Here is a 19,613-nt window from a genome sequence, read left to right on the forward strand (position 1 = left end):
TCAATAAAAACCCATTTTTGAATTAAACACCTGTGTCCTCTATGCCTAACTGCTTGGTCCCTAACATCATGAAAATGTGTTCATAAATACATGGATTCAAGCGGCGTCAAAGTGTTTTCTTTGAAACGGACAGCTGACAAACAAAAAATATACCAATATTTGCACATTTAACAATATCCACAGTACCTTAAAGCTAGAATCCCTGCTGTGGTTGTTTTAGCTCAGCCAAACAGTTAAGGTGTGGTTTACAACCATGTCTGTCCACTCATGATATAATATACATATGTAGTCAGTTATGGCCAAAAACTCACCTTTGATTACAGACTTGCATTCGCTTCAACATTGAATCAGAATGAACATTTGTCCTGGATTAACACTGTCGGGTCTTTACCTTACAATATAAAGTGACTTGAGAAACGATTTGTTAACTGGTGCTATATGAATAAAACCGAACAGATCCAAAGGTGTTGCTGAAATTTGGGTTTATTAGAACATGATTACTTGTCTGTTATTAGAACAGACAAAGTAATCGAACAGACAAGATTACTTGTCTGTTCGACAAATTACTATACCAAATTTAAAGATAAAAGTGCATTTAGTGGATTTGTTTTATCAGCTCTTACTTTTCAAAGACAGTGAGGAGCAAAGTGCAATTGTTCTGCTTGTTCTGATGAAGACTTTTAAACTGAACAGCAGCTAAGTGAATAAGGATCTGTGTCCACAAATCTTCTGCAGTGACAACACTTAAACGCCACAGTTCAAAATCCTCAGTGCAACCCCTTTTCTCCACTGTGCTCAAAATGCTCTTAGTAGTTAAAGTAGAGGAGAAAAGTTGACATATTTCACAACCATTAAATGTTAGAGAAGCCTCTGAAAAGAGGTCATGGTTACTTCCCAAGCAAAAACCTCTGCTTGTGAGACAATAACAAATGAGACCATAGCAACACAAGTGACTAGAAAGCAACACCAGAGGTTAGTGAAGAGCAAGCATGAAGTGAGACATTGTGTCCACACTTTCTACTGGTAGCACTCTTCATATACCAGTGAGAGAAAGTCCTGAATGCAGCATGGTAGTCCATCAAATTCCATCTGGGCTTTAAGGAAAATGCACACCTTTTCCTTGGATTTTCAGAGTTGTTGGGTTCATACAGGAACTTCAGCAGTCACAATTAATGTGTTGCTGTTTTGCTCCACCATCTCAGCCAATGAGCCTGGTCACAATTTATTCTGAGGAAAAAAAGAGGAACAAAAAGAAATTTTAAGAAGTTTGTTTTTTGTTGATGTTGTTTGCATTCAAGCTAAAATAAAAGGACTAAAAATACAACGTTTAGTATTGAGAAAAGTGAGGTGGGAAATGACTTGAAAATAAAATGAATTTGTACACGCTACCATTGAAAGCCAGCAAGAAAGAACAGAGTTTTGGTCAGATCTGCTGTGGATTATCATTATTAATGTTCCTACAATACATGTAGAGTTGCATACACATAACAGCATTCAGCTGCAATATAAGCCTTTTATAATTAAAGTAACATACAAACCTTCAAAAACTAAATCAATCACAACAATAAACTCACCTTGTTGTTGTTGTAGAGAAGGTGTTCAGGCTTTTTCATCATCTCCTGAGACCAGCTGCACTGGATCTTCATCCTTTTTCACTCAGTGAAGTCCACGATATAATAAACTAATATACTCGTGGTTCCTGAGAGTTTTAGAGCGTCCCCCTGGTCACCCACAGGTGCACGTGTTTACAGCCTCACAGACCTGTGATCATTTCTCGCTGTCCCGGTGATCCCCTTAATAAGTGCGTTATGGGTGATGAATTTGTTTGTCATTGGGCCTACACGTGTCCTCTGCTTCCTCTTTATGAGAGTGAAAAAAGAAGAAAAAACGAGAAAGAAGAAGAAAAACGCAGGACGGGTGAGTGGAGCAGATAATTATTAAATATCCGAATAAATTACTAGACGCGACTAATCTGGTCTGTGTGAGAGACGCCTGAATAGCGCAACTCTCGCCAGCGTAACAAGTTACCATTATTTTCTGTTACTAGGCAACAGTAGCTGACCGAAAACGAAAACAAAACGAACACATGAAAAACCTTCTTCGAAAGGATTAACAGGTAACCTTAAAACTAAATATTTAAGTTTTAAGGTTACGATAAACGCAACGAACAACAACAACACAAATGATTGGAATTAAACAAAACATCGAGGTTTTTCAGGCGCAGAAGCTGGCAATTGAAGACAAACTTAAAACACGCCTCATGGCCAAAGGAGGTGAGATAACTGTTAAAAAAGAAGTCGACAAAAAGATGGCTCTCTCGATGGCTCACACCATGGCCAGGGTCAGAAGAAGACAGCTAACAGCAGACATCGCTTCAGAAAAACTGGAAGCAATGCAAAAAGCAAAGGCTGTTAAAAAAGCCTCAAGAGAGGCAGATTTAGAAAAGGCTTATGCTGAAAAAACTGCCAGAGAATTTAAAGCCAGATGCCTCGAAGAAGAAAAACTGAGAGCAGAAATGCTAAAAGCTTTAGATGAAGGCAGAAAAAATGCCATAAGGCTAAAAGAGAAAAAAAGACAAAATGAACAAGTGAGAGAACAAAAGTGGGATGAGTTTAACAGGAAGTGTTATATAGAATATGTCCTTAGTGAAAAGAAAAAATCAGAGGAGAAAAGGGAGCAAAACATCAAGGTCAGCAAATTTAATTTTGCAATTGGAGAGGAGAAGCGTGCGCGTGCTTACCTTGAAATTCAAAAACAGAAAGAGCGCTATGAACATGACAAACGTGTTCAAAAAGAAGTTGATAAAAAGATGGCTCTCTCGATGGCTCACACCATGGCCAGAGTAAGAAGAAGACAGCTAACAGCAGACATCGCTTCGGAAAAACTGGAAGCAATGCAAAAAGCAGAGGCTGTTAAAAAAGCTTTAAGAGAGGCAGAATTAGAAAAGGCTTATGCGGAAAAAGAGGCCAGAGAATTTAAAGCCAGATGCCTCGAAGAAGAACAAATGAGAGCAGAAATACTAAAAGCTATTGATGAAGGCAGAAAAAATGCCATAAGGCTAAAAGAAAAAAGAAGACAGGAGGAACAAGTGAAAGAACAAAAGTGGGATGAGTTTAACAGGAAGTGTTATACAGAATACATCCTTAGTGAAAAAGAAAAATCAAAGGAGAAAAGGGAGCAAAACATCAAGGTCAGCAAATTTAATTTTGCAATTGGAGAGGAGAAGCGTGCGCGTGCTTACCTTGAGAAAATACCTCAAAAAGGAAACCCGTCACCAGACAGCGGAAGTTATATTTCAACCTGTTGTTGTTAATAAGCAAACTGCATAGGGCAGCAGATTTCCGAAAGAAAATTTAACTGACTATCAGTTTGCATCAGGAATAAAAAATAACCGTAATAACAGCAGTTATTCAAAGAAATGTTTCCTTTGTTTTGTTCACTTAATATGTTAGCACATGCCTAATTGTAGATTTGATAAGGTAAAAGAGTTATCCTGCATGACCCACAAAATTATGGAGGTTTACCAGAGAGTGGAGGAGACAAGAAAAAGATGGTGAATTTGGAAAAAAAAAGTTTTGTAGTTATAAAATTAAGTGCCTGACATGTTTTGTAGTACTAGTAATAGCAACATATACATTTTTATAGACTGTTACAACAGTAATGCAAAGATACCTCTGTTCATCTGGACAGAGAAACATTTCATCACTCATCCAACTGATGTCTTTAGTTTCAGTGACTGAAGATGTCACTGTAGCAAATGGTGTTTACTGAAATGTGCTATATACATGTAATTGTCACTACTGAATTAAAGAGCTTAAAAAGTCCACAAGATAAAAGCAATACTTAACTATTAGTCGAACTCTAATCATTTGTGCACTTTTAGATAACACTATGATTATTTGAGACCCATTTGGTATTCATGCTAACTGCATCCTCCTTTCTTTTGGGTGCAGGGGCTAAGGAAATGGGTTAGCAGATGGTTGCCACAGACCACCGTTCTCTCTTTATCCCTTCTGACGTATTTTTCTCTAGTTATGCTTTTTGCACGCATTGGTATCACTGCTTGTTGCAGTCGAGCTCAATTAGGTGAAGCACTTCCTCCCTTCTTCAGTTCTCACTCAAAGTCAGTCAGGTATTGAACATGTTGCTATGAGCTATTTTACACACAGTAATCTTTGGGGCATATATTGCTTTGTGTGCACTTTATTTACATATAAAAAAGGAAAATCTTTGTGTATTTTAATGTATATAGTAACCATTTGTACATAGTATGGTATTTTGGGGGGTTTTGTACACTACTTTCTTATTTATCTTTTTCTATTGCCAGATGCATTAGGAAGGGCATCTGGCAGCCAGTGTAGCGAGGCAAGTATGGGCGATATGTGCTCTTGCTTGCGTGTGCCAGTCAGGAGCCTTGCCGCAGCATTTTGAACCAGCTGTAGTCGGCCAATTGATGATGAAGTAACACCAGAGTAGACGCTGTTGCAGAAGTTGAGGCAAGATGAAATAAAGGCATGGATTGTTTTCTCAAAGTCTCTGAAACAGAGAATTGCTTCACCTTAGCAAGTACACAGAGGTGAAAGAAGCTGGTCTTGATCACATTTTTTATCTGTTTATCGAATGTTAAATTACTATCAAAAATCACACCTAAATTTCTCGCAAATGATTTTTTATAATTTTCTAAGGGGCCAAGGTCGTAATGGTCACTAGGGCCGAAGACAATGATCTCAGTTTTCTGTTCATTTAAATTGAGAAAATTTAAAATCATCCATGCCTTAACATCTTCCAGACAATCGAACAGTCTCTTCAGAGGGTTCACAGATTTGCGTTTCAGTGGGAGGTAGATCTGTGAATCAACAGCAACAGTGAAAAGGGACACCATTTTTTTTTTAATGGTCCCAGAGGGAACCCACAAAAGAGCGAGGTCTTTGAGGATGATGTGTCTCTGAATCTAACAGAGAAGGATCGATTAGATAGGTAAGATTTAAACCATTCCAATGCAATCCCTTTAATACTGGCATATTGTTCCAGCCAAGAGATAAGAATCCTATGATCCACCGTATCAAAAGCAGAACTGAGATCTAGTAATATTAAAATGGCGGAATCTCCTGAGTCGGTAGCCGTTTCAGTGCTATGATGTGTTTTAAAACCAGACTGGAATACTTCACCGATGCCGTGATTATCAAAAAAGGTCTGGAGCTGGAGGAGGACAACTTTCTCCAGAGCTTTTGACAGAAAGGGCAATTTGGAGATTGGTCTATAATTTGATAGAACTGTTGGGTCCAGGTTCTGCTTTTTAAGGACAGGTTCCACCACAGCATGTTTAAAGTCAGGGGGAACAGACCCAGACTGAAGACTGCTATTTACAATGAAGAGCAAACATATACCAACAGTGTCAAAAACATCTTTTAGCAATCTAGGTGGAATGACATCCAAGAACATTTTTGAAGGTCTCAAGTTATTAACTATTTAATTAAGTAATGAAAGGAACACTGGCTCTAAATGATCAAAAACAGCAAAAGTTGGAGAGTGAATAGATGGGTCAATAGTAGGAAGAATACCAACAATAATAAGAATAATGTGGGACCTGATGTTTACAATTTTGTTAACAGAGTTTCAGAAGATTTTCGCATGTTATATTCGCTACTGTATGGGGATCGATATTGGGTGGATTAAGAACTGAATTTATAATACCAAATAAAATACGAGGTTTATGATTATTATTGGACACAATCTTAGAAAAATACTTAGTATTAAAATAGTTTTTACTGCTTTAATGGCTTTCTGGTAATTTGACAAGGATTAAGTGCCTCAAACGATACCTGTAATCGGTCCTTTTTCCACTTTCGTTCTGCTTTTCTGCATATCTAATAATGTTACAGATTTCAATGTCAAGAGGTGACAGGCCGCAAGATAGGACCAAATCCAAAGTATGACCACTTCGTGTGTTGGGTCGTTGACTGACTGAACAACATTAAAAGAGTCTATCAGATTTAAAAAGTCATTTGCCAGCAGAGTGTTTGGGCAGTGTTGGATTAAATAAGGTCTTATCTGTGTCTGTGAGCTTTTTGTGGGTACACCTCATGATATAGTCCATAGTGGAGTTTAAACCCAACGCCCACATTATTGTTTTCTATACAGGGAGTGCAGAATTATTAGGCAAATGAGTATTTTGTCCACATCATCCTCTTCATGCATGTTGTCTTACTCCAAGCTGTATAGGCTGGAAAGCCTACTACCAATTAAGCATATTAGGTGATGTGCATCTCTGTAATGAGAAGGGGTGTGGTCTAATGACATCAACACCCTATATCAGGTGTGCATAATTATTAGGCAACTTCTTTTCCTTTGGCAAAATGGGTCAAAAGAAGGACTTGACAGGCTCAGAAAAGTCAAAAATAGTGAGATATCTTGCAGAGGGATGCAGCAGTCTTAAAATTGCAAAGCTTCTGAAGCGTGATCATCGAACAATCAAGCGTTTCATTCAAAATAGTCAACAGGGTCGCAAGAAGCGTGTGGAAAAACCAAGGCGCAAAATAACTGCCCATGAACTGAGAAAAGTCAAGCGTGCAGCTGCCAAGATGCCACTTGCCACCAGTTTGGCCATATTTCAGAGCTGCAACATCACTGGAGTGCCCAAAAGCACAAGGTGTGCAATACTCAGAGACATGGCCAAGGTAAGAAAGGCTGAAAGACGACCACCACTGAACAAGACACACAAGCTGAAACGCCAAGACTGGGCCAAGAAATATCTCAAGACTGATTTTTCTAAGGTTTTATGGACTGATGAAATGAGAGTGAGTCTTGATGGGCCAGATGGATGGGCCCGTGGCTGGATTGGTAAAGGGCAGAGAGCTCCGGTCCGACTCAGACGCCAGCAAGGTGGAGGTGGAGTACTGGTTTGGGCTGGTATCATCAAAGATGAGCTTGTGGGGCCTTTTCGGGTTGAGGATGGAGTCAAGCTCAACTCCCAGTCCTACTGCCAGTTTCTGGAAGACACCTTCTTCAAGCAGTGGTACAGGAAGAAGTCTGCATCCTTCAAGAAAAACATGATTTTCATGCAGGACAATGCTCCATCACACGCGTCCAAGTACTCCACAGCGTGGCTGGCAAGAAAGGGTAGAAAAGAAGAAAAACTAATGACATGGCCTCCTTGTTCACCTGATCTGAACCCCATTGAGAACCTGTGGTCCATCATCAAATGTGAGATTTACAAGGAGGGAAAACAGTACACCTCTCTGAACAGTGTCTGGGAGGCTGTGTGGTTGCTGCTGCACTTAATGTTGATGGTGAACAGATCAAAACACTGACAGAATCCATGGATGGCAGGCTTTTGAGTGTCCTTGCAAAGAAAGGTGGCTATATTGGTCGCTGATTTGTTTTTGTTTTGTTTTTGAATGTCAGAAATGTATATTTGTGAATGTGGAGATGTTATATTGGTTTCACTGGTAAAAATAAATAATTGAAATGGGTATATATTTGTTTTTTGTTAAGTTGCCTAATAATTATGCACAGTAATAGTCACCTGCACATACAGATATCCCCCTAAAATAGCTAAAACTAAAAACAAACTAAAAACTACTTCCAAAAACATTCAGCTTTGATATTAATGAGTTTTTTGGGTTCATTGAGAACATGGTTGTTGTTCAATAAAATTATTCCTCAAAAATACAACTTGCCTAATAATTCTGCACTCCCTGTATAAACTAGTAGCCGCATAAGCTCAGCAGCTTTAATTTAAGTTTGAAAAACACACAAAAAAACCCAAACATGCACAGATGTAGCCTGGGGCAACCAGAGTACTGTGACGTCACCACGCTCTGCTTGCCACAGCGACCAGGGTGCTGTGACTCCACTCGCTCGCTTTGACGTTTGAAATTTTATCATCTTTCTGGTTAACTAGGGGTCATGATCCAGTGCATATCCTGTTTTCTGAAAACGCTCACATAGAGGAAAATTGATCATATACATTTTTTTGTGTCGTCACATAAAACCCAACAAATTCTTCGATTGCACATTTACTGGAATACTCACGTATTCCATTTTGAACTGGGGTGTGTTGGCTGCTAAAAGTGGTTGTGAGTTTATCAGATCAAGTCCGGGACTCAGTGGGGGAGGTTCACCCAACCTCAGATTTTTAATCTGGAATGCTCTCTCAAGTTAGATTTCAAACCCAGAAAGTCAGAGCAATGACACCAACGCTGAGTTAACAACCCAAGATGGTGTTAGTAAATGTAAACAGCAGTTTATACTGAACATTTAATTTGTCATGCCACCGTGCCACTCTGCACTACACAGAGCACTGACTGATTTTGCTGTAGTGATGCATGAATGACTGTACCTTACGAAGACACAAAACAAATACTGTATTTCTTGTTTTTCTGACTGAGTGATGTGATTCTCAATCTATCAATTGTCCTTAGCGCAACATTTGTGTCATCTTATGTCATCCAATCTATAACAATATTTGTTTTCATGTCAAGTTAAATGTAAGTTTTATTTGTTAAATATATTTTGCTACATTTCTTTAAAATGTGACACGTGTTTGAAGTTCACAGAGTGCTCCTATCACTAGAAAACTTTCCCACTTAGCAGTGTAAAAGGAGAAAGAGAGGAAAAGTTCAAGAGCTTGAACTTAATACAGGATACTTCCTTGTTTGATGGCTGTTTGTTTAAAAACAGGTGAGCTTTCCACAATAAAATATTTAATTAAAGCAAAAATCAATCAAAGTATCAAGGAAAGCAGAAATAATCATAATCAATCATATCATGAACTTAAAAATGGAACATTCTTAAAAAGAAAAAGGTTGTTTTGTTCCCGCTTCCCACATTCTCCTCATTCCTATGTTAGACAATAAACTCATGATGTCTTACAATTAGATGCGTCTACACCAGGAAGGTAAGCTACAGCAAGTAGTCTCTTTTTCACTAGAGCTTTGGGTAAAAATCTGAAAATGAAAAAAAAATTACATTTATTATGCACTTGCATTTATATACTATATTGACTACTCAAAGCATAATCTATTTTATTCTATACACTTTAATTAAGTTATCTACCTCATGTGTGTACATCCGAAAAAGTGGAGGGCACTATACATTTACAGCTGCCAGTGGAACCGGGCCAATACTGTGTACACGGCTATAGAAGACTGCAAATGCTTTTTTAAAATTCCACCAGATCTGAAGAGGTCTGTGTTAATTTGACATCAAATAAATAAACTATACACAGAAATCTAAGTTTGACTTTTATAGAGTTAATTTTCTGAGTTGAGGTGTTCACCAACTCGCATAAACAGTGGCTAAAACTCATGGCAGCAATATAGACATTATCAAAATCTGATACATATTATCAACTGGACGAGTAAGGTTTTAAAATTTTATTAAAGTTTTTATCGCTATGGCTGCAAATGATCAAACGCTTTCTTGAATGACTTTTACCACCACAGTCCAGCAGAGGTCAGTATTTACTCAAAGTTTATCACTTCAACAAACACTGATGCTTTTATGGTTACGTCCAAACAACTTCTTATTACAGTTTTCTGAGAAGAGGCTTAAACTTCACAACTTTGTTAAAGGAGGATTCATTTACATTCATTTGACTTTCTTTGCCAGTTTATAAGAATGTAACTGTTAAAAACTGACTGAGCCAGTTATATTTTTGAATATTTATTTCTTCGCCATGAAATTTCAAAATCAAAAGAAAGAACAAAACAAAAGATGATCAAAAATACAATATAAACTTCTGAAAATTAATACACAGATTTTTTTTTTTTTTTTTTTTTAGATTTTCCTTACACAGGGCAAAAAACACTGAGCAAAGACAAAGTCCAGGTGGCTAGTGACTCTGCTTAGTCCTCTTTGCTTTTCCTAGGTCGCAGAATATGGTGTTTCACAAACGATGAGTCTCCCCCCCTGCTTTTATCTCCGATTGTATAACAGTTCACTAGTTAGGCATTTGCCAAAGACGTACAGTACAAAGTGCCCATTAACAAGTCCTGGAGCTAATATCTGTGTTGAAAAAACACGACTGCAATCCAACACTTAGTATACAATATGCACATCCCACCCGGTTTTGACTCCCCATGAACAGGAGTCATCAGTCTACTGAGACTGATGGTGCGGATGGAAGAGAGACAAGAATGGCTAACGTGGGGAAAAACAAACCTGGACAGTTGAGCAAAATTTTTTCCGATCAATACCAAGTTCTCAGGCAGCAACGATGCAATGGTCGGGAAAGGTCGCCATCCACTGGGAACCCAAAACTGCCGCAGTTAACCAGTTCTAACTAAACATGTAACACCTGTAAAATAAACCCTTTTCTTCTTGTGCACACAGATTAGATAAATCTTTTCCTCCATTTGCTAGTCACTGGTTTTTGGGGGTTGTTTGCACTCTGAACTACACGGGCGTTTATCATTGCCGTCATGAGAAAAGGAAGTTTAAAAAAACTAATTTTAAAAAAACCTAAATCAGCAGGTGGGGAAAGAAAAAAAGTCCGATGATAGCTGAGGTGGCGTCTCTGGATTTAGCAAACAAATAAAAAAAACAAAAAACAAAAAGAAAACAAAAAAAAACCAAAACAACAACTATGTACCCTGGTGAACTGGAGGGGGAGGGTCTTTTTGTCCCAGCTGGCAGGGGAAGTTAGTGGTGCTGTGCATCCTATGCCTACCACTCTTTCTTTTTCTCATCCATGGACACTCCACCAGGCCCAAGAGCCACCACTAACAGCAGGCCTCCAATGACTGACGTGGTCTGGAAGAAGTCATACTTGAGGAAGTCGTGCATGGGCTTGTAGGCGGGGATGGTCCAGAAAGCGTTGAAGTAGAAGTTGATAGCCAGAAGCCACACTACGAGGGTCAGTGCTGCTAACTTGGTTTTGAAACCAATGGCCACCAGGATGATGAGAGCTGTCCCCACCATGTTCTGCAGTATCTGTGGAAGAAGGCGAGTTCATATGAAAGGTGTGATAGATTGCAATCTGTGCTGTAAATCTGTCAGGATGAGCCCATGCTATTAAGCATTTACTTAATATTTCAGATTTATTAATATTTATACTACTAGGATAAAGATTGAAGAACAACATAAAAAGGCTACAGGACACTTTTAATCTACGTAGAGCAAATCATATGTACTACCCTAAAACTTTAAAGTACACCTTGGGCTTTAAGACCTAATCACAGCCAGTAGTTAACAGATTGGCCTTGCACAAAAAAGCTCCCCAGTTTGAGACCCTCCGCCTTGGGGGGGGGGGGTCACAAAGCAGTGTAGTCTTAGTGTCAACCCCCAGATAAACGGGAAGATTGCATTAGGAAGGGCATCTGGCATAAAATGTGGCCCAAATCAAATATGCGGATCCATCCGCTGTGGCAGCCTCTTGGGAAATAAAGGCTTGATTAAACTCTGTTGTGGGCAACGACATACACAGCTGAAGACATGATGGCCGAGTAGTCATTTCTGTTATACTTAGTCCAGTGCCTGGGTGCATGCATAGTTGGAACATTGTAATGTAAATTCTATGCAGTGGAGTACAACAAAACAAGACAAAAACAAAACAGGCTGACACCTGGACGCCTGCACAGACGCCTCATGCCTACTGTCATATGACAAAATTTACATCACTGTCACGGGTTCATAAAGTACAGTCAAAGCTTAAGGGAGAAGCTGAAAGTATCGTACAATAAAATGAAACGTATCTTTAAATCCAGGTGAGAATCCTCTGATTCACATTTAGTGCGTAATTAGACTGTGAAACATGAGGAAAATCTCCAATTTGAGGGAATGATAATAATATTAAAACTCAGAAAAAAAATAAGTGAAATTAAAGTACAGTGAGTATGAATGCACCCTCTTCATGACCTCTTTTGCAGCATGTTGATTACACATTTATGGCATCATGACAATAAAAATTGAGCAAACAGAGACTGAGTGTTGACTGTGACGACTGTGTGACCTTTGAGCAAATCTGAGTTCGCAACAAACACTATTCTCTATAGAGGATAATGAACTAAAATGATATGTGACACAAATGTAAATGACATACCGTACAATTGCGTGCGTAATGAATCTGTTATAATGTCCATATCTTCATTACTGCGTAATATCCGACTATTTGGACACATTTTACTGTGAATCTTTGGTCATATTATTTACAGAAACGTACATGTTACCACTTGTATTCAGTGGATCAATAGTAACGTGTAAAGATTAAGTAAATATCTAGCAGTCATTTTTAAGATTTCTGATGTGAAGTTTAAAACATGGTTTAGATGCAAACCAGTCAGTATGGTTCCTGTATTATTTAGAAATACATATAAATATAATATATATCATCTTGATCACCTGTCGTGATAGTATGACATGAGACTTAATGTATAGTTAATTCACGGCTATGTCAATAAAACTCTTTTTAATGACAGGAAAACCATCTGTATGAAGCGGCTGGAGAACGTATGGGTATTTGATTGTGTCCGAACTCACAGAGAAGAAGCTGGAGTCGAAGTGCAACAGAGTCATGAACATGAGCACCAACAGTACTCGACCGCCCAGCTGCATGTACTGCTTCGGTGAACTCTCTCCCATGGAGGGGACTCCAGCAAACATGCTCTTTCCTTCTGAACGAGATTCAGCCAGTAGCAGCAGCAGACCACCTCCAAGGGCCAGGTTTCTTGAAGAGGAGAGAGGACGGTTATTTTTGCACAATGTCCTCAAATGAGCAAAAAAAAAGCCATCCGTCTTAACTTGTCAAATGGTAAAAATCTGATAATTGTTTAATTAGCAGGGTAAGGGAACTACTCTATTAACTTATGACTACTTGTATGGTCAGAATATTTTCATTTTATTCTGACTAACACGAATGTTTCAGTTATCAAATTTGACTATTTTTCTGTTAATTATAGAGCTGATGTACTACATTATACTACAATTCTCTCCTAACATGAATTAAATGCCTACAAAATGCATAAACAGACAAACGTGGCACTATATTTAACAGATTTCTCCAGAGACCCATGATTCATCCAGCCTGGTGGTGTTTAAATCAAAATCACAGGTCTTCTCCACAGTAATTACAGTAATCCTAAGTGTTGGTGTCTGTTTGGAAACAGTGATGCGTTCTGATATAATGCCACTACGAGGAGATTAGACTTTCTATTCCTGCAATCCTACACTATATTTTTTTCCTTATTGATTAAACTAGTTCTAATTCAAGTTAAATTAAAATGTTATCAGAAGGCGCCACAAAAAGCATCCGCTTCTGCTTCATCACTCGTGAACAAACTTGAATTGAAACAACATCATGCACGACAAAATCAAAGTTGTGTTTCAGTTCAGCACCCAGTGACACCTACCTCATCAAAAATTTAAGGTCCCATAAAATGCTGTATGCAACAGTCTGGTTGGGAAAAAGAAAAATTCAGATTAGACACAGTGAGTTAAAAAGAAAGGAAATATAATACGACTGTTCTCACCTGTAGCGCTATGATCCCAAATAGTCCAAAGCAGGCATACTGTACAAAATTTCTACTGAGGATGAGGACACAACCACCTGTTTGGGCAAGGACAATAAGAAGAGTTAAGCCTTGAATACTTCTCATATGGTCCGTTCTTCTCTTTACGTTGCAAAATGCAATCATAAACCATAATTTGCAGTGCTTTATCAATATGATTATATGACATATTTGTGTTAGATTAACTTTGCTGTTAGAAAGGCAAGGCTTAGATGGTTTGGGCATGTGCACTGGAGGGATAGTGGATATATTAGAAAAAGGATGTTGAAGGAAAAGAGAAAATCCGCAGGGGAGGGTCAGGATGGATGTAGAGGGCCAGTGTGATAGATAAGGATGTTAGGCATAGGATGAGCAGCAGAAAGACAAAATGTGGGACACATAAATTTTTTTTGCTCACACTGCTTTATGGTTTCCTGCAAGAGTTGACCACGTGCAATTTACAAATAATCCCTGTGAGTCAAGGCCTCAGGCTTATCAAGAGCTCAGTTATGCAAAGCTTATTTTATACTCTCAGCCATGTGTGATGTCAAAGAGTACAAACATGCTTAATATGGACACTGCAGGTACAAAGCACTGCCTGTTAGCACAGAAGTCCCAGTCATCTGCTCCTCAGATCTTCTGTTTGCGAAGCTGCAGCCAATCAAAAGGACAAACTATCGTAAAGGGAGGTGGAAAGGAATGACCTGTGTGGCTGTGCCAGAGTCCAGTATAAAATAATTAAGAATTATACTGAACCAGAAAGCATCCAAAGCTAATATAGTACTCTGCAAAAGAAAATAATGTCTAGTTGGAAGCTGCCTAAAATCAAATGCTAAAGCTGTAGTCACGGAGGTCCAGGCTCAGGAGGTAGAGCAGGCCTTCCACTCATTGGAAGGTTGGTGGTTCAATCCCTGGCTGGATTTAATGATTGTCAGAATTTAAAGACATTGAAGTCCAAGTTGCTGAGTGACTGTTAGATAGAAAGCACTTAGACAAAAACAAAGTGTTTGTATGAATGGCTTTGAATGGGTGAATGAGACATGGTTCAAACACTTTGAGTACTCAATTAGAGTGAAGAAAAAAAAAAGAAAAGAAAAAAAAAAAAAGCACTACACAAGAACAAGTCCATTCTTGAGAAACACTCTAGAGAAAAACTATATTCTCTGGCTGGCAAGTAGTTGCTGGCCTTTGTAAATTCAGTCCCAATGGGCGATTGCCAGGGTGTTGGCAACTGGTCTCTAGGTCTACTTGACTGATGCCTGAAACTAATGCTATCGAAGTAATTCTATCATGATCTTTTTTGCATCATAAAAACATGTTTTTCTGTTTGTAAGTCAGTCCTCATTGATACATATGGTGGACAAATTCAAAGGTCTATAGTAACCAAATGCTTACATCAACCCCTCTCTACAACAGCTACCATAAAAGTGAACATTATAGAGTTCATGAAGGAACATGTTTTGCAGGGGTATTGGAGTTATGCCTAGTTAGAATGGTGTACACTGGGAAGTAATAGTTCATGCTGAACAAATACTGTACTGATGCTTCCTGCTTCACTCGTAGTTTCAATACATGAACTAAACTATTTTTATTTATCTCATCAAAGAGCTAGCATTAAAGATGTCACCTAGATTTGTTTGGCAATTTTAATTAGGACTGCTCCCGTTTACTCACCGAGCTGTCCGATGAGGTTAAGCAGCACAAAACATGTAGCGAGAAAGTAGCCACAGTTCCAGGTTGCCTCAATGTAGTCTCGCTGCTCATTCCACTGGAACCACATGCGGATGCCATCTTCGAGGAAGGTGCTGATGAGACACAGACGAGCCAGGTGGGGCAGGTACTGTTTGGTTACCCGCAGGAACTGGGAAAGAGAGGAAGAATGACTGACAAGGTCTGAAGAGGGATGGAAAGAGGTCATTTTGATTATGCTATATTACATAAATAGAATTCAATGTCACCAAGCCTTAAAATCCACTAAAAAGATCCCTAAAGGCTCTTTAAATAAATATATACTTACCTGCTAACAGTCAAACACACCACTGTGCGGGAGACGCCACTCTCTAATTAGAGCTGCGCAACTAATTGAATTTCATCTGGGCATGGTTATCATAATAAGATAATCAAGACAAAACATTTATTGTGCCACACCCAAATTCAGTCCCCTCCAGACTGTGGAAGGCTGGTTGTAATTTTTTTTAAAGATTAGTGTGGTAGTATGCCAAAAATCCCTAGCAATCCAAAAAACATTAAATAAAAGATGAAGATGTTACACTCTGTATCAGGGTTGGGCAATCAATTATCTCAAGGGGCTACGTGAGAAACTGGGACTGGTTTGAAGCGTCGCACCAATAAGCTGAACTCAAGTTTGCTCAATATTAATTTGATCTCTTTATATAAACTGCTACTGGTAAGAGCAGATGTTATAGTTGTGGCCCCTGGGGGATACCCCTGCTCTAGATGATGTTCTTACCTCATAAATGAATCTTGTTGAGCATCTAATAAAACATAAAGCTAATCAAACTGACTTCAAAGGTGTGAGAGTCTCATAACATGCAAATAGCAGAATTACTGTTAGATATTTCAACACAGCACAGCTATGTTCAAGTAAAAAGTATTTCTTCAAAGACAAACTGTGATGAACATTTAAACAAAACACAAATTTAGTAACTGAGGCCCTTCTCTCAAGAAGAATTCATGTAGATCTCAGACACTACAGCCACACAGCAGAGCAGAAATGGCCTGCCCTCTGGCCCGCCTATTCATCAGTCCACATCAGCACAGTCAGGTCTTAGCAGCCTATCAGCATCCACCAACTCCCACTCTGACTGCTGTGCGAGACATGAATGGGCCAACTTGGAGCCAATCCTATCAAGCCCAAAGGTTGCTGCAACAGCACAGAAATACACTATTTCGAAGTGTTAAGTCTGGGTAAAACGCTAGCTCAGTACTCATTAGTGAGGGATGTGCCCCTTGCATTGAGCTTCAGTGAGCTTCCTACAAGGCAAACAAATCAGATGGTGTGTACTTTTCCCATGTAATCTTTCACAACACACAGCACTCGTGATGGCCAAATATAAATCAATCAGGTGTTATGAAATTAGGGATCATTTTCTGGGATTTGGAGTTCAGTCAACACGAAGGGCCGTAAACGTATGCAGAACTGGCTCCATGATATTTGATTACTTTGAACTTCTTTATGTGTGCTCTGCTTTGCAAAAACCTGAGATCAGTAACCTACAGCACGGAGAGCTCAACGTTTCGAAGGGACAAGGAAGATATAAAACCACATATGTGGAGAGGATGGTCCCCAGTGGTTGCAAAACAAGGGTCACGAGGCTACCTGAACCCTTATCTTGGCATCAGCTCATGCCAAGGTGGTTGTAATCACATGAATATAAATAACAGAGAAAAGCCAAAGCAGGGTATAGAAGCACAGATGTGGTTGGTGTAATAGAGAAAATATCAGCGATGCTAAGCACTAAGAGTGCTAACTGAGTAACGTGTTAGGGTTAGCCCACAACTTTGTAGCCATCATAAGCGATTTCACAACAGCAGTCTGGCAACATAATAATGTTAATAACCCGTATGGCTAGAAGCAAGCCGAATAACTGACACAATGAAGGAACAACCAAATGTGCTCCTGTCACCTAGCTCTTTCTTAGCCAATTTAGCTACCAGTTTCATATGGTCGGTGTGACTCAATACATTGCTATCAAACCCATCCCGACACACATGACAGGGTCAGGCATCTCCAGCATTTGTCACCCAAATTAAAACAAGAGTAAATCAGCGGCTGACTCGATGTAAGGTCGAGTTGAAGCCGTGGGCAGGAACGCAGAAAGAGTAGCCGACAGGCGACAAGAGGAAACTGTTAACTTCATTCTGCACAAACTAGTTAGCAGCTAACCTGCTAGCAGCGGCTAGCGGTGCGAGCTGCCGTGCGGGGAAAAAATCAAGTTACCTGGTCTGCCACGTCTTCAGCGGTGTTCATAAGGTCCTCCTGCCCCATATTCATGTAATACTACCAGCTGTAATGTTTAAGGCTCGGCGCAACACGGCTTCGGTGCGTTGTTTTTTTTCCGCAAGCTGCGCTCGCTCTGTTCCTGCCCCTGTTAACGTTATTTACTTGAAGATTTCCCGACTGCCTGGACTCAGAGAAAGGCCGCCTCCGCCCCACAATGCCCCGCGATTTGACGAGCGAGACGGAGCGAGCCCCCCTACATGGCACTGCAACCGCTGTGTGCCACGTATACCGATCCGTACGGGGTCCTCCGCGCCGCCGCCGGGCATTGTTTACGGCTGTACACAAGTAAACAAGCGCTGCTTTACAGCCCCAAACCCACCTGATGTTAATATCACTATAACCTGTTAGTTAGACCGTTTCCCTTAGACAGTCATACCTCTGTGCTTTTAAAATTTCTTTCTGATAATTAATCTTTTAGAGATATGATTATAGTTTGTATGTAAACTGTCTAATAGGGTCTGTAAAAAGATAACTTATTTAAAATACTACTAATCTATACAATATAAGCCGAGTTAAACAATTTTATCACACTTAATTTCAACAATGAGCACAGTTTAAGTAACCGTCAGAGAAATTATATTTAAACTAATTTGTTTAGTAGATAATTAAAAGAAAATAATAATATATATTGGGATTTTTTGTTTTGTTTTGTTTATAATTGTTTTGCCGTATTTTCAGGCACCAGGAGGCACCTGAACAAACTGATTCAGCAGTTCTGGATATAAATTTGACAGGTCTGCAAAAGACCATTTTAATTTAGGCATAATCTAATGGCTTTAAAGGCGATTTAATTATTTTAATAGTGAGGTCATACAGTGAGCCGTCATCTCCTGTGAGATATTAACAGTCACGTATGGTAAATTGTGGTCAGAGTTTTATACACACTCATGATGAGCATGAACGTCATGGGAAGTTTTGTTTTTGATCCCTTTGAACTATTCTTTACCCAGAGTGGAATTAATGTATGTACAGCATACATCTTTAATATTTTTCTTTAAAAAAAAAAAGAAATGGGTGCGCAAGTTTGAATTTATTTGGGATTTTTTTCTGCTAAATATACAGGCAGAATACGTTGAGGCTTTGGCAAGGCAAATCCAGAAGTTTAACGTTAACCTGCTTTATCCGTTCAAAAACCAGCTTTGATGTGTGTTAGGGATCGTTGCCCAAATTTCAACTGTATGGTTTTTAAGTGAAGTTTTTTGGAGGTAGTCCTTCTTCATTATTCCATCCACTTTGTGCAACGTACCAGTACAACTGGCCGCAAAACAGCCCCAGAGCACAATGCTACCATCAACATGCTTGACAGCTGGTACAGTCTTCTTAGTTTTGGAAGCTTCACCTTTACCCCTCTAAAATAAATCTTTGCGGTTTTTTTGGTAAAGTAGTGACACATTTGAATAAGTTGTATTAACATACAGTTGTCTGAACTGATGATCCTCAAATCTGCAGTTGTCTAAAATGGCTTCAGGAGACCGTCTCAACTTGTGTAAATCTACAGCTGTCCTTCTTAGACCTTCACTGAGCTCCTTGGACATTCCCATTGTTCTGAGTATTGGTTAATCCAGTGAATGTCAAAGAAATCCTCCTTATTCAGAGACTACCAGTTTTAGTCCATCATGATCACTAAACAGATGAACCTTTTGTACCACTTATTTAAATACTATTAACTAACTTTATGTATCTGTTTGAGCCTGTATGTATACCCCTGTGTGGTATACAGCCCTGTGTGGATTAGAGAAAATCCAAAACAAATTCGAACTTGTTTACCCAACTCAAGCCCTCGATGAATATTTGTAAACTTCGGACCATGACTGTAGATGTACATATAAGGTTCAAATTACTTTATTTATACTAAGATTACAGCAGATCAGCCATGCCTTCGACAAATCACAATGGTATTAGGCACTGAACAAAGGCACCATCTTTACAGAAACAATCAGTTTCAATCAAGTTCTCTGAATTTCACTGTACGGACAATGGCTGACAGGCTGGTGAATGAGATCATATGCAAGAGACTTACGATTATGAATCTTCAACATCTTGGTGATAACACACCTGTGTGGCTCATCGATAACCAGATTCCCAACCTTCAGCACCACAGT

The 19,613-nt window shown here is 39.2% G+C and overlaps 1 protein-coding gene across 1 annotated transcript; it reads right to left on the minus strand.

The window, feature by feature from the left end:
* Positions 1 to 9,428: 9,428 nt before the first annotated feature.
* Positions 9,429 to 17,809, minus strand: surf4 (surfeit 4). The gene is made up of 6 exons (XM_031754565.2): positions 17,449 to 17,809; positions 15,162 to 15,348; positions 13,470 to 13,546; positions 13,350 to 13,393; positions 12,481 to 12,667; positions 9,429 to 10,935 (listed from the first exon to the last, which is right to left on the minus strand). The coding sequence occupies exons 1-6, from the start codon at positions 17,500 to 17,502 to the stop codon at positions 10,669 to 10,671; spliced, it is 816 nt and encodes a 271-aa protein (XP_031610425.1). The 5' UTR covers positions 17,503 to 17,809; the 3' UTR covers positions 9,429 to 10,668.
* Positions 17,810 to 19,613: the final 1,804 nt, after the last annotated feature.

Source organism: Oreochromis aureus, linkage group 7 (genome assembly GCF_013358895.1).
Source record: "Oreochromis aureus strain Israel breed Guangdong linkage group 7, ZZ_aureus, whole genome shotgun sequence".
NCBI lineage: Eukaryota > Metazoa > Chordata > Actinopteri > Cichliformes > Cichlidae > Oreochromis > Oreochromis aureus.